Here is a 23,573-nt window from a genome sequence, read left to right as displayed (position 1 = left end):
CGACGTCTATTCTTAATCCCGGTACCAATTACATTAGGATGTGTCAGAAACGTCATAATCAACGAAGTCCATACAAATAAAATTTATAAAAGCGAAAATGTGCTGCTTAAATCAATAATAATGCAAACAAATCTATTATAGCATTTAAATACTGTTAAAACAGTAAATACATTACTGATTTAAAATTCATTAACAATAATTAACAATTATATATAAATTAATAATAAACAAAATTAATCTAGTCTTTTAAGCAAAAAAAAGGAAAAACATAAAATGTTTGGATTATTAAGAAAGAAGACAAATAAATACCATCCTTAAAAATATTGGTACATATATTAAAAGGAAAACTTGATATATAAAAAAAGAGGTATAGGAATCTCAAAATTAGACAATAAATACTCATATAAAATGTACATTAATAGCCATAAAAATAAATATATTATAAAATCTATAAAAAATTAAATAATATATAAAAAAAATATACATAAAAATAAAAGGAAAGAGAAAAACAAAGATTGTCAAATAAGGGCCTTCATACATATTTATTAATTTCAAAATCAACATTAAGTCCACGTGGTGTCATAGTTTCAAGTTCAAACATCCACTTCATCTCTGCTAAACCTAGATTATAATCCTTATTCCCTCCTCTCCAATGGACTTTTATCTGATCTATGCCCATAAACTCTATACCTTTTGGGTCCCCACTATGATTAACAAATTTACGTTAAATAGTACAATTTTCTTGTTTTTATTAAACCTAAGTGAACATCCTCTGCAAGTACCACAATAGTAGAAGCCTTTACTTCCTTTTAAAAAGTTACCATCCTTTTCCACTTTTTCTTTATCTAAAAAACTCCTTGTTAAAATTTGTTTGAAATTATTTGCTCCTCTAAAGATAAATTTAGGTTTAGAATCTAAAAAAGGGAGTACATCTGGATCTTCTTTAAGGACATACCAATGTTTTTTAATCACTTTTTGTAATGCAAAATTATTAGAACTAAAATTGAAAATAAGAGGAATTTTTTCTTCTCCTCCTTCCTTTCCGTTTCTAATTTCTTGGTTATCTTTAGTTTTATATTTTAAAAGTGCTTGTCTCTCCTTCTCTGCAATTTCCTTCTCAATTATTTCCAAAAATGCTCCAGTAAAGATGTAATTTATATGATAATTTGCCAATGTGGATTTCAATATATTGGCAAGACGGCACGCACTTTAAAAACTAGAATTAGGGAGCATATATATAATATTTAACGTAAATTTGTTAATCATAGTGGGGACCCAAAAGGTATAGAGTTTATGGGCATAGATCAGATAAAAGTCCATTGGTGAGGAGGGAATAAAGATTATATTCTAGGTTTAGCAGAGATGAAGTGGATGTTTGAACTTTACACTATTACACCACGTGGACTTAATGTTGGTTTTGAAATTAATAAATATGTGTGAATAAATATGTAACAATAATTATATATATATTTAATCAGTATCAGTCCACGTGTAATTTGATATTAATATATATACTTGTATCCTCCATGCATGTTTTTATATTTCTCTCCGATTCACATTGCACTTCACGATATTCAGCCGTTTCCAAGCAACTGACACTGGTTGCGATCACATGACTTTAGGTCACATGGTGTGTCCGTAACTAGGCAACTGTCAGAGTTGCGATCACATGACATGACGTCATCACGCACGTCAGGATGCGATTTTTGGCGCCGGTCACAGGGGCAGGTCGGAGTAATGGGTTTCACACGGTGATAGGGTAAGTTTATCTTTACACATGCTATATATTGTCTGTTTTTGTAATGATTTGGCATCTTGATAAAGACCGCTTGACGGTCGAAACGTTGATTTGTTTGCCTAGCATCTGAATACACAGTTTTTCAAAACCAGTGAGTGCTCTCATTTCTTTGGATTTTATATATTTTGCACTGAGAAGCACCTTGGTCTGAATTTTTCTGAGAGCTTATTTGTGGGAAGAGTGCCAGAATCTGTAAATATTTGTATATATATATAATTATATATATATTAATAGTAAAATACACCTAGACAGTGTATGTGTGTGTATGTATATGTGTATATATATATATATACTTAGATCATATATATAATATATATAATATATACCGTATATATGATCTAAGTATATAATTTTTTTTTTTACACTTATTAACTTTTATTTTATTTTATTTTCAGCCAGCAGGGGGACTAACTGTCATTACAGTTAGTCCCCCTGCTGGCAATGCCTCAGCCAGCTAACCCGGCCATGTGATTGTGAGGTCCTCGCAAGGACCTCACTCTCACATGGCCGGTGGGGGGGCCCCAGGAGGACACCAATAAACTGTGGAAACAGAGCTGATCCCTCAAATTTATAAAGATTTGCTTACTGGATTTGTTGTAAGATTAAATCATGCCTCCTCCTCTCTCTCTCCCATGCGCTGCTCTGTAGGCTGGGAGGAAGTGAAGAGTAATCACAATCTCCCAGCACAGCGCCACCTGTTTCTGCATGGGGAACAGCTGGTTAATGTAATGCTTGCAGGACGGCCAGCTGCCGCAGAACCTCTTTGTTCCCATCTCTGCAAAGGGCTCCAGGCACTGCTTGCTGTGAGTGTGAGACACTGTAAATAAAAAAATAAAAATGTGCCGCCCCCCATGTGACATCACAATGCCCCACCCATATGATCTGCCATATGAACTAATGCCAGTGCTACACACAGTGTGTGTTTACATTAAAACGCCTGCAGGGACCGGCTATAGACACCAGAACCACTTCATTAAGCTGAAGTGGTTCTGGGGACTATAGTGTCCCTTTAATGTGAGGTAAATTAGAGGTTAGTGTCACGATTAATATACTAGGTTGCCTACTTACAACCAGATAAGGATGATGATGGGCTGCAGTTTGGCTCCACTGGTCTGGTGTAGAACAGGATCTCTGGAGGCTGTTTGCAACTGTGGTCACAACATTTAATGTTCTGGGAGAATGGGAAGCAGCTCCATTTTTTGGGGGCTCCTTACACAGCTCAAGGTCTGGGCCCCAGGGTCTGATGGTGAGTATGCCCATAAGGCCCGCCCATAAGGCCCACTCATGAGTCCACTTATATGTTCCACCCACCCATAAGTTCGCTCACAGGGAGTGGAATGTGTAGGGGATGTGTTATGTGTTATTGTAGAGGATCCAATATGTGTGCTTATGGTATGTAGTGTATAGGGATACCAGTTTGTGTAGGTGATGCAGTGTGTTTGTGTGTAGTGGAAGCAGTGTGTATTTCTGTATAAGGGATGTATTGTGTGTTTCTGGTTGTGTGTAAGGGATGCATTGTGTGAATCTGTGTTTGTATGCATAAGGGATGCAAGGTGTGTGTCTGTAAGTGTGTGCATTGAGTGTGTGTACGACATGCATTGTGTTTCTGTGTGTGTGTAAGAAAAGCAGTTTGTGTGTTTGCATGTGTGTGTAAGGGTTTGCATTGTGTGTTTCTATGTATGTGTGCAAAGGATGCATTGTCTTTGTGTGTAAGGGTTGCATTGTGTGTGTGTAATGGATGCATTGTGTGTTTCTCTGTGTGTAAGGGAAGCATGTTGTGTTCTGTGTGTGTAGGGATGCATTGTGTGTGTGTGTGTGTGTGTGTGTGTGTGCGTAGTGTGAAAGAGCTCCCTGACTTGCCCTCTGTCCTATAGAGCTCTCCCTTCTCTCCCTTAGAGCTCTCCCCTGCCCCTTAATGGTCTCTCCTCTCCCCCACCCTCCCCTAGCGGTCTCTTCTCACACTCACCCACCCTCTCTGTGCTCTTCTTATCCCCCCTCCACCCTCCCTGTGTTCTTCTCACTCCCCCCCCGCCATGTGTTCTCCTCACATACCCGCCCGTGTTCCTCTCACTCCCCCTCACCTGTGTTCTTCTCACCTCCCTGTGTTCTTCTCACCTCCCTGTGTTCTTCTCACCTCCCCCCTCCCTGTGTTATCCTCACCACCCACCTTCCCTGTGTTCTTCTCAGTCCCCCGTGTTCTCCTCATCTCCCCTTCTCCTAACCCTTACTCTCCCCCCTCCCTGTCTTCTTCTTACTCCGCCCCCTCCTCCCTGTGTTCTTCTTACCCCCTCCTCCCTGTGTTCTTCTTACTCCCCCCCTGTTCTTCTTACCCCCCATTCTTCTCACTCCCCCCTTGTTCTTCTCACTCCCTCCTCCATGTGTTCTCCACTTCACCCCGTGTTCTTCTCACTCCCCCACCTATGTTCTTCTCACCTCCCCCTCCCTGTGTTCTCCTCATCTTCCTTTCTCCTCACCCCCTCCCTGTGTTCTTCTTACCCCCCCTCCCTGTGTTCTCCTCACCACCCACCATGCCTGTGTTCTTCTCAGTTCCCCCCTGTTCTCCTCATCTCCCTTTCTCCTCACCCTTTCTCTCCCCCATTGTGTTCTTCTTACCCTCCCCCTCCTCTCTGTGTTCTTCTTACTTCCCCCCTCCTCCCTGTGTTCTTCCCCCTCCCTGATTTCTTCTTACCCCCCTCCCTGTGTTCTTCTTACTCCCCACGTTCTTCTTACTCCCCACGTTCTTCTTACTCCCCCTGTTCTTCATACTCCCCCCTGTTCTTCTTACTCCCACCCGTTCTTCTCCGCCCCGTTCTTCTTACTCCCCCCCTGTTCTTCTTACTTCCCCCCCCACACCATTCTATTACTCCTCCCCTCTCATCCCCTTCCCTGTAGCGTGGCCGAGCTCCTCTCCGGTCCGCGGTACCCGGCCGGAATGATAGGAAAGTGCACACTCAATGTCCACTTCCTGTCAGTCCGGCCGGGTACAGGAAACAGAAACTCCATGCGGTACAGGAGTTTCTGTCTCCTGTACCTGGCCGGACTGACAGTAAGTGCACACTGAGTGTGCACTTTCCTATCCCTCCGGCCGGGCACCGCGGACCGGAGATGAGCTCGGCCACGCTACAGGGAAGGGGAGGTGAGGAGAGAAGCAGTGCTGCAGCCACCTGAGGCTCTTTACAGAGCGCTCAGGTGGCTGCAGCATTAGGAACGGCCCGACAGCGCCGGTTTTAAAATGATTTAGGGTGGCCTGGGGGGCAATTGCCTCCCTGCCCCCAGTCCCAGCCTGCCCCTGTATATATATATATATATATATATATATATATATATATATATATTTGAAAACTCACTTCTGCAGGAAAGCTTATCAATTAAACTAATAATAGCTTTCCCTCCCTGCACCTTGCTTTTTCTTTTGCAAATGTCATCCAAAAAAAAAAACAACTCTCATTGAAAACTATTCTAATAACTGACTTTTCTACTGTACCATTACCGTTTGTGTAACTTTACCCTTTATCCCACTCCTCCTAGAACAGTGGTTCCCAAAACCCGTCCTCATGGCCCACCAACAGTCCGGGTTTTGCCAGTATCGCCATAAAAAAGGGAAATACACAAATCCTGGACTGTTGGTGGGCCATGTGGACTGGTTTGGGAACCACTGCTCTAGAATGTAAACTCATATACATTAATATAGTTTTTATATTGACCAATTTTTACACCCTTTTGGGAGGGGGGGGGGGTGTACCAGAATTCTGCAGAGCTGAACCAACATATGGCTGAAATTCGGCTGTTCTGAAAAAAACTAATAAATGGTACAGCTGAAAGAAATGTTCTTGCCATGCACAAGTCTAAATGCACCCAGACCACTTCAATGAGATGAAGTGGTCTGGGTGCCTATAGTGTCCCTTTATGTCCATTGAATTTAACAGGGACTAACTTCTCTTAATAATTAAAATGTATTTCCAATATGCCTTGTTTTCAGGTGTCTGTTGCATAAAGGTAGAAAGTATTTCACTTCTGGCCTTTCCGGTAAATCTCTCTCTTTGTATATATAGTAGACTTGGGCATTTTGTATTCTGTTGAATGTATTGCCAAAAATATTTTTTTTCGAATAACGAAGGGGTAGCCGAACGAATGAACAATAAAATTGGCGTCTAATGAAATTCTTCCATGTGCCGTTTGTTTGTTCCTTTACAATTCATGTTTGGCCTATTGTATTACACTGTCGGTAATTCAAAAAGGCGAAACATTTTATCCAAATGCACGAATGGTTCATTCTTTTGTTGAGCCATTCGTTCTTTCTTCTCACTCCCATCATATCTGATGGGAGTGAGCAGAACTAATGAATGAGCACCGAATGAATGAGCCATTTGTGCATTCGAATGAAGCGTTCTGCAGGGCGTAGAAAGGCTGTATAAGTTTTAGTTTATTGTCACCCCATCACTATTATTAGGGTGAGGGAGGTAGGTAGGGTATATATTTATTGGGGACCCCTTGTCACTGGAGGGGGTTATTAAGGGCTTGGGGGACCCCTAGTTATTGGGTGCGGGTTATTTTTACTATTAACCCCCACCCGATACTAATGGATGAAGTCTGGTGGGGGAACAATAGGTCCCCACCATTATTATTTAGAGCCCCCACCCACTGGCAATAGGTAGGGGCTGGGGTGGAACAATAGGACCCCCCTTTATTACTTAGGACCCCCACCCAACGCAAATGGGTGGCGCTGGGGAGGAACAATAGGTTCCCTTCATTATTACTTATGGCCCCCACCTGCCGGCAATGGCTGGGGCCTGGGGGGAATAATATGTTGTTCCCTCTTTATTACTTTATTACTTACTTATGACTCCCACACTGTGCATTCACACCCCAACATAGTGAATATATGATTTTTAATATTGAGAGGAAAATTTATCTTATACAAACACATATTGTTTGCAATTTGTCGCGTTTGGGCTCCCACTATAGTGCCAAGTGTAGATTTGACAATTAAATGTATCAGTCCCACCATGTCCAACTCATGGTTTGCTTAATACATTTATTTCATGTATCTACAGTCAACAGGATGTTGAAAGATGTGGTGGCAGTGACCTTGTCAAAAAGATCTAGTATGCTATGTAGTGCAGAGTATTAAACATGGTTGGTCATTTATACACACACGGTTTTCCTTAGACATTAATAATAATGCTAGAAAAGTTCCTAGAATATATTTATTTTTAATCATATATAAGAATATATATATACAATGACATGACAAAGCCAAACAGATATAAAGTAACTCAGGGCCATTTGTAGACATAGCCTATAGGAACCAGAATTATCTGGGGTAGGTACTCACTGTTTATAGTGTAAGCCACTAATCCCAGTGGGATATATACCCCAGGCTAGGAACCCTTGTTCTAAGTTGTATTTGTTGTTATAGGCATCTTGGGGAGGCTCAGCTTTATTGTCTCGAAAGTATCGTAAGCTTTTGCATGGCATCCACAGGTAAGTGTAATGTGTACCCCTGAGAATCATAGTTGTTAACATTTCCATTTTGCTTGAATCGTGATGTGTGTCATAACAGATCTCTATGTTTTTCTTTTTTTTTTTTTACTAGGGCTGATTCAGTGGCTTGGAATCCACATAAAATGTTGATGGCTGGCATCCAGTGCTGTGCCTTGTTGGTAAAAGACAAAAATGTGAGTATAAAAGCATTCCCTATCTCTACTAAGGATTACAATATGTGCAATACTGGTTTAAAATGATATAAAAATATAACATGGCTTTTGTTCACTAAGCTGGGAATTGTGGAGTATTGACAAGAAAATGTAAAAAAAGAGTTAAAAATAATGAGAAAATATTGCTAAGAATTCCCTCCTAAAGTTTTCAAAATATTATGTATGCCAGGGGTGCCCAAAAAGTAGATCCCCACATGTTTTAAAACTACAACTTCCATGACGCCTTGCCATTCTAAAAGCATTCTAAATGCATCTGGGGATCTACGTTTTGGGCATCTTCAACTTACAGTATAATAAAGACACATTGTGCTTTTATAGCAATGCACATGGTATGTATAAATATTTTATTATATATATATATATATATATATATATAAATGACATATAATGGTGAAGCATGTATTAAGTGTAATACCATTTAAGGGTTCTGACTACATCATAATAAACCATGAGATAGATGAGATTGGGGATCCCAGATTGCTCAATGTGAAGTCAAATTGCACAACACGATTTTAATTGCACATTGTGACATCACCCACCATGCAGTTTGGGATTTGAAATAACAGGTAGACTAGTAACAGGTAGACCGGTAAGCACAACAGAAGTTTATTTGTTTTTTAGTTACCTGTAACATTATTTTATGTTTATTTATATTTATATTAGTTTATGAAGATTCCATTAAAGGGACACTATAGGCACCCAGACCTCTTCATCTCATTGAAGTGGTCTGGGTGCAATGTCTCTGTCATTTTAGCCCTGCGCTTGTTTACATTGCAGGGTTACGCTTGCCTCTAGTGGCTGCTTACCAGACAGCCATTAGAGGCGCTTACTGGCCTTTCATGGAGTTTGACTCCTAAAATTGACGTTGGATGTCCTCATGCTTTAGGTTTTGCAATCGGCTGACGTCAGAGGAGGAGCCTAATCCAGCATTGAGGGTATACGTAGAAAGGGTTTTAAACACGCGGGTGGGAGGAGGTAGTGGGACACTAGATTGTTAATAATACAGGTTTTATTCCTAACATTATAGTGTTCCTTTAATAATGTATCATTATTTTTTGTTATTTGCCAAAGCACACGTTCTGTTGCTCTCTAATTTGGTGTCTTTTGAAATCCATGATTGCTTCTTAACATTCTTTCAGCTTTGACACTGTTCTCAATTTTCAACAACTAAGCAGCTAAAAATAAAACCACCTCCCTTTGTTTAAAAATGAAAGGTTTCAAACATGCAATTATTTCTGATCTCATCAACCATCATGATATTGTTGTGCTCCTTTAATCGTTTAGTACTAGATGGCAATTACATGCGTTCCTGCCATGTATTTGTAAATAATAAGACAATACTCTTTGTCTGGCTCCTTGCTTTGCTGCACTGCAGAGCTCTCTAATTTTCATCTGCCATGTAAACTATTGACTTCTTCAGTCAGTGTTTCTTTCAAAAGTCATTTGGTACTCTCTATGTTTACTTATCAGCATGATTTGTTATAATGAGAGGGAATGCATCGCACTCATTCACATTGCAGCTTATCATTAGTTAATACACAGCTCTGGGCATATCAGTGATTTTTAAGGAACCAATTTAGTTAAGAAGGACTCCGTTCATTTTATGGGCTGCTCACAGCTGACATAATAAATTGACATAATATGTGGTGTATGGTTATTCTTGATATAGCAGTAGCAAATTATTTTCCAGAGCTTTCTGGATGCAGTAATGACAAATGAAGGTCTTTATTGCTATGTGTTCCGAGATGTTAAGATTTCCTTACTCCTATAAATACATCCAACTGGAAAATCATTATTTATAATTAATAATTATGCTTGAACAAGCTAAGCTGACTACATTAGTTTTTAAAACAGTAATTTTTAACCTGATGTTTAACCTCTTCACTACAGGACGTGTGTATGTAGAACTCCCATAGTTCCCAGGTATCCATATTGCAGAATAGTGAATATATGATTTTTAACATTGAGAGGAACATTTGTCCTTTTTTGTCTCCCATAAAGCAGAGCCGGAGCTACTATTATAGTGCCGGCTCTCTGCAGCTGCATGGGCCGGTAGTGAGATCTCCCTGCCCCATACTGCACTGCTCTTACTGCAGGTCTTTTCCGTCAGCTGGGAGAAGAGCTCTGCTGATGCTTCCTCCTCGTCACATACCAGAAGGGAACATTCAGCAGGTCTGCTCCCAGCCGGAGGTGCAGACCTGTGTCACAGCCCATTGGATTGCTAGGGATTTCAGCAGACCGCCAGTAAATGGATTATTACCTCCTACTAGCCCATGAGATAAGCGTCATGGAAGCAATTGTGAAACAAATAGAAAAGGCATTAAAGTGTGCAGGGAGCCTGCTTACACAAACACAGTCGCACAGTCTGTATTTGTCAATGTGTGTATACCAGTGTGTTTTGTGTGTATGCATGTATCAGTGTGTATATGTGTGTACATGTATGAAGAGTGTGTATATATGTGTGTGTATATGTGTATGCTGTACATGCATGTTTTGTACCAGCGTGCATGTGTGTGGATCATTGGCAGCAATGTGAGGGGGGTATGGTATGGGTAATACCGTGGCAAAGTGGCAACATATACAATATACATACATAGGAGAGCTGAATTACAGCGGTGCTGTAATCCCCTCCCTTCTCTCTGAAAAAATAGTATTTCATAAAGATAGAAGCTTTATGGCAGTTCACTGAAATTCCAAACCAGTCAAGAGATGTACAGTGACGGCTGCAGGGAATTGGCTGTGTCTGTGGAGGAGCCCGTGGTCTTGCGGGATCCTTCATAGACCTCAATGCCGAGACTACAGCAGTGGCGTTGGCTCCTGGCGCTATCTTTACATACGGAAATAGAAAATGCATTTAACCCCTTAAGGACACATGACGTGTGACATGTCATGATTCCCTTTTATTCCAGAAGTTTGGTCCTTAAGGGGTTAAACATGTTGTCCAGAACAACAAAAATACCTAAATACAAATGTTGGTGTTTTTTGTTTGGGAGTAAGGGGTTAAAGATGCCTTTATACTTCAGAAATTATATTTCTTTTAGTGAATCATCATTTATTTGCTATTTAATATATATACTAATATATGCTATATAATATATGCTACATAATACAGTATAGCAACACAATACATTCTTCTGGTTCTAATACAAAGGAATGCTATATGTTTAAAATATCCCCACTTTCCACAAACAATAGATCTTCATTCATTATAAACATGAAGGCAAGTTTGAGACATTACAGGCAAGTAGTGTGGATTTAATATCAAACAGTCAAGTCCCTCACTTACCCTGTATGATGCTCACTAAAAAATGACTCTCATAAACGATATCATTGAACATTAAAATATGTCATTAAATGTGTGGGCTCTCAGCATGGGCCTGTTTTGAATGAAGGGTTGCACACTGCTGAACTGCAACTAGAGGTCTGGTTGCTTAGAAACATGGAACAGCTGGACATAGGCCAAGGATGCATCACTTGGTACTTAGTTCTTTCAATGAGACCTTTTTTATTATTCATTGTAAGCGAGACTATTTACTTTCAAATGAATAATTTTACTACCGGCCAATGTTTAGTATTTTCCATATATCCATTGTGATATAAAATTGCTGAATGAACAAGGAGAGCCACTGGAGGCCTCTTACTTCAACTTGTACTGTCTTTTTTTTTTTGGCATTTACTTTACTAACCCAATGCAGGTTCTCTATAAGAAATGTAGAATCAATGCCCCCAGTGCCCACATAATGTTACAACTTATGATTTAGCGTCAAAGCTAACACTGACTCTCACTTATACATACAATCACACTCAAATACATAGATACACATATGATACTGACATATGCACACAGATGCACACCCTGACATATACAATCACACTGACACACACATACATGTCATCATTTTTATTTGTAGCCACCCTCCTGTTAGCATTCCTTTTGTGTGCAGAAGGATGGATTGCTTAGGGTCTTGCTGATGGCTGAGGTTGGTGGGAGTGTGAGACCTGGAGCAGCTCTCTCCTTCCCGTACCAGCTCTGCCCTCTCCATGTTCAGCTCAGTAATTGTTAATTACATTTAAAGCATGAGCTATTGACACTTATTAAAAAATAAGAATTATTATTATTATACATATAAGAGAGATTGACTGCAAGCTCAAAAAAGGAAATATAAAGGAGATCAGGAATGAAGTTGTAGAGAGGGTAGAAAAAAAATGACAGGAGATAGGAAGAGGAAAAAAAGGGATAGATGGATAGATGGATAGATGGATAGATGGATAGATGGATAGATGGATAGATGGATGGATGGATGGATGGATGGATGGATGGATAGATGGATAGATGGATAGATGGATAGATGGATAGATGGATAGATGGATAGATAATGCAATGTTAAACACAAATACACACACCAGGCAAGCCATAAGACTTGCTTTTATCACAGAAATCTCACTTTAACAGTGCTCTCACTACTGCAAGGGATTCTGGGTAGGCGTATGCAAACAAGCTCAACAAAGAACTCCTTTTTTGCCTCATAATTCCACTTTATACATGGAGTATGTGTCTGCTGCATACAACAGCTTTGAAACACAGCTCAGGAAGAGGTGCAATGCCAGTGAACCACTCATGGACAGGTGTTTCATTGTTATTTCAACTCATCAGCATGAGATAGGTTACTGGTTGCTATGGAGGCTTGGTGTTACTTCTTAAGCTCATTTGCATATGTCTACCCAGAATCCCTTGCATTAGTGAGAGCACTGTTAAAGTGAGATTCTGTGGTAAAAGCAAATCTTTTATATATATATATATATATATATTTTTTTTTTTTATTAAGTTGCTCAAGTGTAGGGACTTGAGAGTTCCATTTGTTTGCAATTCAAATATGCATAACTATACAGAACTAAGTCTAAGATTAGCAGGGTTTTCTCAACAAAGCAATTGTGCAATAAGGGTTTGATCTCAACTCCTAGGACATATTTTAATAAGCAAAATACAGTGGTCCAAAAATGTCCTAACACAGCGCATCGCCACGAAGCTTGAAGAAAATACAAATCTCTCCGAAGTCTTTTGGAAATAATGATGAGCGTGATGGGGATATTCTGCTTTATCTTTAGGGTTCTAGATACCTACTGGAGAAACATTTAAATACATTCTCTCATATAGTTGTGCAGATTGTAATCTTCGCAGCAGCAGAAAATATATTGTCCCACTACGTTTTTTTTTTTTTTAGACAGTCGCCTCCGAATCGCTCTTCCACAATAATTGATAGCGTGTCTTCTCCTTACTCTCATTTTCCAACAGTAGAGAGTGGCTTAGAGAGATCTAACTCCATTCTTTGTAGCATAGCTTATACAGACACTTGAAAGATGTCAGTGCAGCATTCATTTGCTCAGCAGGCAGACTCTTTTTAACAACCAAAGATTGATCAGCATGTATATTCACAGAACATATTTCAGGCAAGTGATAATATGAATGTAACACAAGGAAGTTACACATAAAAACCCCAACCTATTATCAGATATGTTAAAATGTAATAAAATACACATGCTTCATACACAATGTTATATTATTCCCCATTGCATTCCATTAAACTCTGCATTAAAATGGTTTGTTTTTAGTTGTGTTGCCTCATTTGCCTAACCATGTGCAAGACATGTAGTGAAAGTACCGGTATGTAGATTTATATACTGATGGAGTGAGAATTTAAGAAAGAGGGGTCAAAGCTGAATGATTGCCATGGGTACACTACCCAACTTACAAGTGTAGGTCAGAGATACGAAGACAGAAAGGATGCTTTTCTGGCCCTTAGAATGGCTGAGTTTAACGTACTAAAGAGGAAAGGTGTAAATGTGATACTAGCTAAAATCAGGATACCAGAAATAGGAGAATATGATAGAACTAGCCAGGTCAGGAACGTCAATAAAAAAGCCAGAATCGAATAGCCAGAAAATCATAGAATATATTACGCACTGTATGGTTAACCAATGGTTATGGGTAACCAATAGGACATGGCAAAAACTATGGAGCTGAAAATATAAAGCACTATACAAGGAACCAAGAGGAAACCACAATAGAGCAAAGGCTTTGGAGCTGACAACTTTATTTAAACACTGAGGTCTACGCTGATTAGTCCACGTCAGCCATGCAAACCCCAAAAAGTGCAGGAACGGAAGAGGATTAAAGGGAGGTTGATATGAAGAGTGCAAGAAAGACAGAGAGACAGAATGAAAGAGAATCAGTAGATGGCTTTAGTACTATAGTTTTTTAAACAGGTTCTGCGGATGCAAATTTTAATTAAGCATAATATAACAGACAGAAACATTTAAGGTTTCAAAATGATAGATGGTCAGATGGATGGACAGACGGAGAGACATTAAACAATGATAATTCTTTGTTGATTAATGGTGGATCTTTATTAGTGTCATTTTAGCCTGTAAGTGTTTCACTTGCGTTTGTGAAATGGTTCTGCCAGTGCCTACTTGTGCTCATTATAAAAGATAATCAGCTTGCTCCTTGTTACATAGAAAATAATTTCATAAATCATGATTACAGTGATCTTTTGTACTGCTTGGCCACATCATAGCTACAACACTAATTGGGTGAGGACCAAATAGAGATGTTTCCTGGAGTAATATGTGCTACTGGGGTCAATGTACGCTCATTGCTCATTGAAAATTTATTATTATTATTAACATTTATATAGATGCTATATATATATAACAAAAACAGTGAAGGACAATACATATTGAGGCATTCACCAGCAAAAAAAGGTTTTGGCAGTAATGTCATTTTAACCAAGTGCTTAGCAACACATTGCAAAGGAATGTTTTGGTCAACCCAATGTCCAATTGATATCTTAAATACCACACAAGAATAGACGGTGAAAATAATTGTAAAGATTAAAAGGTTAAAAATCCTGCTACTGTCAATGTATGTAGATTACCACAATGTATACAATTTGTAAATGGTGGTGAGAGCACACTAAAAGGTTATATGTGGCCCAATACACACATGCAATTTTACCATAGACTGGATAAAAATGCCTAAAATACAAATGATTAAAAAACTATAGTGAAATCTGTATAAATCAAATAATACAATAAGTAAACCCAAAATGGTCTCACTCACATGTTGCTGAGCCACTTATTAGTAGGCTCAGACTTTCAGTGCCTTTTTTAAATATAGATGCTGCTGAGATCAAGCTGATGAAATATTCCTCTGGATACTGGACCTCTTTCCTTTAGTTAGTCAATAAAAGCAAAAAGGTAATAAACATAACCAGACTATTTTATTAAAACAATATAATAATACAAACTATTAAAAGATCTCTATTTGCAACCACACAAGAATACCTAGCGTCTCCATCTTCCCAACTTTTATGTCCTCTTGAAGAACAATCTAATATAGGATAGAACACACTGTACTGTTTTCAGTGTTAATAAATAGTCTAGTTTAGTTGTATTTCTGGTGTTCTCTGTTATGTTATGTACTTTCAGACACATCTCCACTCTTCCTGGCAGTCCTTCCAAACAGTCCTTCGAAGTCAAACTTGAATTTAAAATGGAGTCCATGAGTCTTGCTTCCCTTATTCCCTTAGATTAAGGAGAAAGTTAATGTAGAATTTAGGGGAAAATTTGGTTTGGGTGGCTCTCTAGCAGAGTAGTTAGGATTAGAGCAGATTTGAGATATATGCCTTTAACCCCTTAAGGACACATGACATGTGTGACATGTCATGATTCCCTTTTATTCCAGAAGTTTGGTCCTTAAGGGGTTAAATTAGGAGGATTTAGGGCTATGGCAGGATTAAATAGGGAGTGTCCACGTTCAGAATGCTTTGGATGTAACACGCTTAATAAGCATTAAAGGAATTATAGTGCACGTCAACTTAAAGGCAGATACCCTCTATCCCATAGATACCCTCTATCCCACACTCCTTTTAACCCTGTATATCCTATCTTCCATTAAATCTTGTTGCTGGGTAGAGTGCCTTACCCTATATTATTACATTAATAAGGATCATTAGAAACTGTGCTATTAAGCCAACACAATATTTTCAATCATTAACTTTTTAAATGCAACATTTTTAAAATAATTCCTTCTACATATGGGAATTTTGTTACAGCACTACATTGTGGGACGACATGATTGGGAAGGACTACCTTCATGGTTTGATTATTGTCATTTATCGAAAGAAAGAAATCATTCCAATAATAGAATTTGCAAAGTAATACATGGGAGTGAGGGGTAAAAAACTATCAATTAAAGCAAACACCTGTTTGCTGCTAATTTTTTTTATCATAAATTATTCACTTTGATTACAATGTTTATTGACCATAAATTTGATCATTCAGGTTAGATCTAAAACATATTACCAAGAAGAGCCATCTGGTTTAAGCTGATCTATAGATGTGACTTCTGGTGCTGCTATCATGCCAGTAAACAAATTGGTACATGAGCCAAGACTGACATGCTACGGTGTGCCAATGAAACAGTGCAGCCAAACTGAGGATTTTAATGCCAGGAAGTCAGTTGGTAGTGAAACTGAGAATTACATATTTATATCATGCTTGTGAAACAATTGAACATAGTGTGCCATTATAACTAGGCCAGTCAAGCTAGATTTGAAATGTAAAATAATTTCAGCGAATCTGTTCCAGAGAAATTATGGATGATATAATAGCTTGCCAGTTTGTCAGTGAGATATGGCACTAAAAACATTTACTGGATGGACAGTTATTTTAAAGGGCACTCTAAGTACCATATCTACTATATGCCACTAGAATGTATATTATCTGAAGATTCCAGCACCTTTTTTCGTTTGAAAACATAAATGAATTCATGCATGGTGTGGTATGATTATCTCGGTCAAAGTAAAGTTGCAGACTGAATAGCTTGTTGATCTCAGCTGGGTGTTGAGTTCCCCAGATGGAGGGTGGTTAATTTAGCTATGTATTTGTTTGGAATATGTGACCATGGGATAATGGGATAGACAATTGACAATTGAGACAATTGAGAGAGGCACCATATGGGATAGTGGGTGTATATCACATCTCTAGTTCTGTCTGATTATTTTATCACAGTCTATTTTGCCACAACCTCCTTCTAGAACATTATTCTGTTCTTCCCCATCTAATTTTAGATTTCTGTTCCAGTCAATCACTTTTTAGTGTTTATTTTCACATGTATTTTTAATTTTATTTCACCCCCCTTCCAGTAGGCCCCCTTTCTTTATCTTTCTCACTTTCTTTCTCTATCTAACCGTAAAAGGAATTCTATAGTACCAGAAAAACAACGCTCTATAGTATAGGAATTCTATAGTACCAGTCCCCCCCTCCCTTGCACCCTTCTTCCCACTTTGCTGAAAGGGATTAAAACTCCTTTACTCACTTACATGAATCCAGTGCCGATATCCCTTGGCGCTGGGTCAGGCTCCACCCATGCTCCTTCCCTGATATCGTCAGCTGGCGGGGGAGACCTGATGCGCATGCGCGGCAAAAGCCATGCTCGCATTAGGATTTTACCATAGGAAAGCATTATTCAATGTTTTCATATGGGGATTCCGGTGACTCTGGAAGTCCTCATGCATAGCGTGAGGACGTCCTGCTTCATTTAGACAACCAAAAGTCCAAGCACCTGGAAGTCCCTTTAGTGGCTGTCTGGCAGCCACTAGATGTGGAGTTAACCCTGATAGGTAATTATTGCCGTTTCTCAGAAACTGCAATTATTACCACTGTAGGGTTAAGGGACATGGGACATTGCACCCAGACCACTTCAATGAGCTGAAGTGGTCTGGGTGCCTACAGTGTTCCTTTAAGCCAGCATTTTTCAACTATTAGTGATAGTAAACTATTTTCTCTAGAACGTGCAATCTTAGATTCCAGGGGCACAGACCACAATGATTACCTCCAACATCACAATTTAAGCAGCACTCCAACTTGACATCTTGGTTCTGCACTCTGATTAACAATTTGGATGGGAGGTCTGACAAACACAACCCATATCTTTTTATGATCAAGCAATTTCGGAAAATTTGTCATATGTTATTCAAATAAGAAAACATTGTTCCCAATATAAGTATTACTTTGAATATTGCATATAGCTCTCACAAATATTTAATTTAACTTTAAGATTTTTTGTGAAACAAAGTAGCAGCAGTAAAGCACCAATCACAATAGACATAGCTATATCATCATGACATATCTATAAACAGCGTACATTTTTCATATTGCTTGGAACTGCTTATTGCTTACTGGATTATGTAACGTACTTTATAATAATTAGGCATGCACAGTAAGCCAAAAGGCACTGGGCTGGCAAGGCAACATTAGACTCTGCCCAGAATCTGTTAAAGAGCAAGATATATTACAACTCAGATACAGGTATTTGACCTTGGTGTGTGTACATCAGCTATGAGTAAAACCAAATGTCTCTTTTATATAGTTACGTTGGAGCTAGGTGTCAGACCTTCAAAACCAAATCTGATTTGTTCTTAAATATTCTTATCCATACATAGTTAATAGGTCCATCATTTATTTGAAATTCTAAGTGCTAGAGAAATAATTAGCCTATTTATCAAAATGGTGTTCTTAATGTTGCTGTGGGTTGTGTCCATTCATAAACTGGATGAAGATCATGACAGCTGCAAACTACATCTCAGCCCATAATGTGTTGAAACAGCAAAACTCATAATAAATAAAACTGGAGAGCTTTTATTTCAACAAATATCTGTTTCATTTGGCATCAAATGGACATACTTGCTTGGCTGAGAAGGAACCACCAACTGGTCAAGGAAACGCAAGTGACTGTTGCACGTGAACCGGGCCATCTAACTGTCCAGCATTTTGCAAGATAGTCTTTAGTTCCATGGTGTACCCAGAGCCAGCAAAGCATAAGCTCACTAGATGAGCTGTCAGTGTGCTGAGGGAACTTGAAGTATGCAGCAAGCACTTCAGCAGTGCTCGGTGCATAGTCGTCTGTGTGTGGGGCTGGCCTGAAGGGTCTCAGTCAGCCTGATATGCATTGATGCTAGTTTGACAGACCCCGTCTGTGAGTGGACTTGACATTTTCAGGACATTTCCACCAATTATGTGCCGTCACCAGTGACACAAGATGCGTCATTTGCAGGCTGTCCCACTCTGTCCCATTCCTCATACCTCCTAATGTTGGGAGATTTGCTCTACCTCAAGCAGAGTACATAGTACGCACACACTTAATTAAAATATATAAGCTACTACTTGACAATAATGGCAAATTGATCCATTGAGCAGATAGTGCTTAAGCACTATCTGCAACTTGGGCTGAGCTGGGATTTTATTATCTAGCGTTGTACGGTATGTATTTTACAGTAGAACTCATCTGTGGATTTTCTTGTCACTGTCTAGGTTTTCATCCAAATATTTTCTGGATGAAGGAAATCACCATGCAGCCAATTGTAACAGAATGTTCAATTAATTTGGGTATTTCTCTCTCTATCTATCCTACAGGGTTTCTCACAGCTGTAAGCTGCATTATGGACAAATCAATACATATTAGTACTAATCTACCGTAAATGTATGATAAAAAACAAACCCAAAAAAAACCTTTATATTCTCACAGTGCAGACCCTGTAAGCCTATTTATTTTGAGAGTTTATCCTTTAAGAGAAAATAACAAGTATAATATTGGCTATGAGCAATATAAGAAATGCGTACATCGATCTATGACCTCTATTATTGAAAATGTATATAACATAATATTTTTCTCTGTGCAGTTTAGGTCTTTGAGGCAATTGTTCTCAAACATAACAATGTGAAACCATTTTAAAACCAAAAGACTCAATCAACTCCACTGACCTTGTCAATACATTTACCGACCTTCTAAAAAAAAGTTGGAAAGGCTTGTTTTGCACAATATATTTGACCTAAAACTGTGCTCTGCTTCAGCAGTCTCTTCAATTTCCTGAAGATAAATTGCAAACTTCAGCGTGCTAATATAATAATATAGTTTTCTAAGGAATCAAAAGCATATTATGTGTGCTCAAAATCTTACCTGTACAGAACCTTTCTATGCAACAAGACTGCATCGAAAATTACGTTGCTAGACCGTTTATCCAACTAGAATAGTTTCTGTAGGATTTATTTTATTTACAGGGATACTACACAAAATTGAGCAAAGATGGTTGAAATTAAAGCTCAGGGAAAAATGTTTACTTATTTAAGGCCAACAACTGGTATAGCTATACTTACCTAAACCTCTGTCTTCTTGGTGCCAATATAGTCCTCTTCGACCCCATCCCTGGTGGTTCAGTGGACAATGTGCGGCTTTGTCTCCACTCCCAGTTGGTGTAGACAGCTTACTACTGCCTCTTCCCATCAGCTGTCAGAAACGCTGGTGCGACATGGCAAGAAATAGGAGCAGAAGCTGTTTAAGCTCATCTCCACAGTGACAGTACATTTTTAAATGGAATATAGTTGTGGCATAGTTTAAGATACAGTAGGTATCTAGGCTATCATACTGATTGGATTAAATCAAAACCATTATTGATCCAGTTCAAACACGTGTATAAACTGTGAATTACATATACAATACATTAGACATTTGCCTAATTTGGAAATTATTTTCAAGTTTTTTAATTGAAATATTTTTTGTAATACAAGCATAAACAACAAAATATATAAACAATAATCATATAAATAATATATGTATATGTATAAAACAATACAATAATTATACCAATACAAATAAACAAAGAAAATTATTTTAAGTTAGGGAAAGGGGAAAACCAGAGATAAATAGGGGAATGGGGGAGGGTATGATTGTGTAGATCACATCATTGAGTTAATGTTATTATCTTGTTTGGAGCCAATACAATGTCTGGATTAAAACATATCATAAGTTGATTTGGCACATTGTTATAGAGGGTTTTATTCACTGAACAGTTTGCTGTAAATGATTGAAATAAGATTTACAAAATGTATCAAAAATATTTAAGTTAAGAAAATATGAAAAGCTATTCTCCAACTCATCACTTAACTCATCACGTTAAAAAGATATATATATATACATATTGTTTTTCAGAACAAATTAGGTAAATAAACTTGAAGTTTTTTCTGTTTCAATTGTGCTCGTATAACTCTCAAATATATCTCAACCAAATAAAAACTGTACCATTCCTAAATTTTTCTTGTTAACCTCAAGAGCAATTGGATTCCATTCCTAAATCGAGAACATAATGACTTATAAATATGTTATGCTGTAATGAAATAAACACTGAGGAAAGTGAAACAGAAACAAACCAATCCATTTTCAAATAATAAATAAGCCAATAGTGGAAGAAAAGTATATCTACCGGCAACCCAAATTAAATGTACATAGCTAAATAATATATGTTTCTGGAGCCAATTTTAAGATTATTTCCAAACCCATAAATATCTTAATTGAAGCCTTCTATATCATTAGTATCTATTCTAAAACAAAATGAGTTTAATGAAATTCTTCATATGGGAAGGGCCAAGCAATAATTGTATTAAATAGAAGACTGTATATTTTACTAAAATGATCCAAACCTGATCATTGTTAGCCTTAAAGCAAAACTCCAAGTACTAGAAGCACTACAGCCTTCCATTGTGGGCATGGCACCAGTAGTGCCCCGATTACCCCACCCCCTTGCAAGTAGTCAATCTGTTTTAAAACATTTTACCTTCTTCATGGGATATGCGAGGTGCTGATGGGCCTATTGAGCTAAGCCCTGCTGTGCAATGCTAGCTCAGTTTCTCAGTACTGATTGGAGTGGTTCCGGCAGAGCCCAGGTAAGAAGGCAAACCATTCAAAAATAGTTTGTCTACTTACAATGGTGGGGACAGCTGTAGTGGTTATGTTGCTTGGAGAATTACTTTAAATCCACAGTATATATTCTATTTAAAAAAAACGTAAAATCTGCTTTAAAACTAGCCCCCATGACAATCTTAACGTCAGTCATGGTTCTGCTGTCTCTCTATCCCAACCCTGTTACCTCTTCATTGGTTACACACCACAAGAATCAGAAGTCAGGCAAACAATCATGGTGGAGAAATAAGCCTACTTTTTTTGAGTGCTCTGGTGATTAAATCTCCACACAAATCTCAGAGTTCTGTGGCTGCCTTGACAAGTAATCAGTGTTAACAATTATGGAGACCTCTTTGGTGGCTTCCCAGTCACAAATTATTCATTACTTATTCATAAGTCTCAAAATTTGTCCTATAGGTGATATCAGAGACGGGTGTACTGCCACAGGTAATGCTCTTACAATATGCTTTGCCTAGGGCAACCTTCGGTATTCTAGATGTTGTGGACTTCATCTCCCATAGTCTTCTTAAGTTGTAGTCCACAAAATCTTTAGTGCAGAAGATAGCCAAACAATGGCCTAGGGCACCCAGACCCTGTTTCACAAGCTTGGCCCTGGTGCTAGATCCATAACCATCTGCTATTGCTTTTGGCTATTTTGTTGAAGGCGTTTCCTCTCGTTCTCCCAGATGTTTTTTCCTCCTTATACATTATAGTTGTAGATTTCAGCTGGGAAGTTTCTCTCCTAGCCTCCTCCCTTTACCAAGCACACTGATATGGAGTATATATTATTATTATTATTATTGGTATTTATATAGAGCCAAGTTATTCCGCAGCACATTACAATATTATAAAAGGGGGAAATTTAACAATCAATGAGACAAAATGATAAAGAAACAATAAGTAGATAAGGACCCTGCCCAAATGAGATTAGTCTCTCTCTCTCTCTCTCTATATATATATATATATATATATATATATATATATATATATATATATATATATATATATATATATATATTTACATCCCAATTCATTGTTGGATTATTTTTATAATAGGAGAAAAAAAAATACTGCAATTGCTGTATGTAATTGCATGTTTCCATTACCTTCAATGTCATATGTAAACTATCGGTAACACTTTCCTGCTCCGCTTTTCAGAATTGTGCTTATAAACATGCCAGCATTCACTTCCCATTAGTCTCCTCAAAGTTGCTTCTTGGACTGGTTTAGTCTTCTTGGTCCAACTTGCACCTGGGGAATAATCTTCACATTCTGCTGAGAAATTGTCGAAATTGATGCTTCAACTCCCACTCGTCTTTATCCCTCTAGAAAAAAAGGAATAATATTGACAACAGTTAAAATGTAGAAAACTAACAATGTCCACGCTGGGCTTTGAATTCTCAAGCAGTAGCGTTGCAAAGCCCAGAAAGAAACGCAGCAACTCGAGAATTCCTGTAATCACTATATCCTAAAAAGGGTTTGTAATTCTAGGTTTAGCCACTTCTGACATAATGTTTCCTGACATCATGGGAATAAAGTCCCTGCAAGGCATTAGTGAATGGAACCATGTTGAGCGCTAAGAGCACAATGTAGGTAAATCTAAAACAGGAAGTTGTCCATAAAAGGCAATAGAGTAAAACAGGAAGTAAACAAAATATAAAATCGCTTCACAAAAACTGTGGCCATTTTTTTTCCTTGCAGACAAACAGCTTATTTATCAAAATAGTAGCAATTTTAGAAGTAAAATAACTGGAAATGGCTAGCATTAGAAGTAATATACCTTTTTTACAGAATCTTTTATTATGTTGCTACACTCTGGCTAAGCACTGGAGGCCTCACAGAACAGCTTCCAAGGCACACTGGCACCCAATGATCACTTAGGACTGGCATTTATCTGATTGCAAACCTCTCAACTTTGGCAATCCCAGAAATGGGATGTTGGTTGAAGGCGAGTAAATGGGACAGACTAGCCACGTGATCTCGCCACTGGCTCTGCCCAAAAGAGATCAGAGGCCCATGGAAAAGGGGGAGTTTCCGCCCACATTACTGAATACACACCAGGCTACATGCCAATTATTTTTGCCATCCAACCGCCACCGCAACATGCAGGGAGCACTGTTTCAGTGCTCCTTGCAGGGACCTAGAGTCCTAAACATAGCAGGAGCACTTCAGATAATGTGCTTGAGCTATGTTTTTTTGGAGACTGTTCCCTGGTGTCCCCCAAAGCAGAACATCGGGATGAAAATTGTGACTCACCAACCAA

General features: G+C 38.4%; 1 protein-coding gene across 1 annotated transcript in view; it reads left to right on the top strand.

The window, feature by feature from the left end:
- The window catches only part of GADL1 (glutamate decarboxylase like 1), a 270,173-nt gene that overhangs the window by 172,094 nt on the left and 74,506 nt on the right, over positions 1–23,573 (top strand). The window contains exons 10-11 of the mRNA XM_063452215.1: positions 7,218–7,282; positions 7,395–7,476. Of these exons, the coding sequence (XP_063308285.1) occupies positions 7,218–7,282; positions 7,395–7,476 (147 nt within the window). The remainder of the gene's footprint in view (positions 1–7,217; positions 7,283–7,394; positions 7,477–23,573) is intronic.

Source organism: Pelobates fuscus, chromosome 4, assembly GCF_036172605.1.
Source record: "Pelobates fuscus isolate aPelFus1 chromosome 4, aPelFus1.pri, whole genome shotgun sequence".
Lineage (NCBI taxonomy): Eukaryota > Metazoa > Chordata > Amphibia > Anura > Pelobatidae > Pelobates > Pelobates fuscus.
This window is presented reverse-complemented; position numbering and strand designations above follow the sequence as displayed.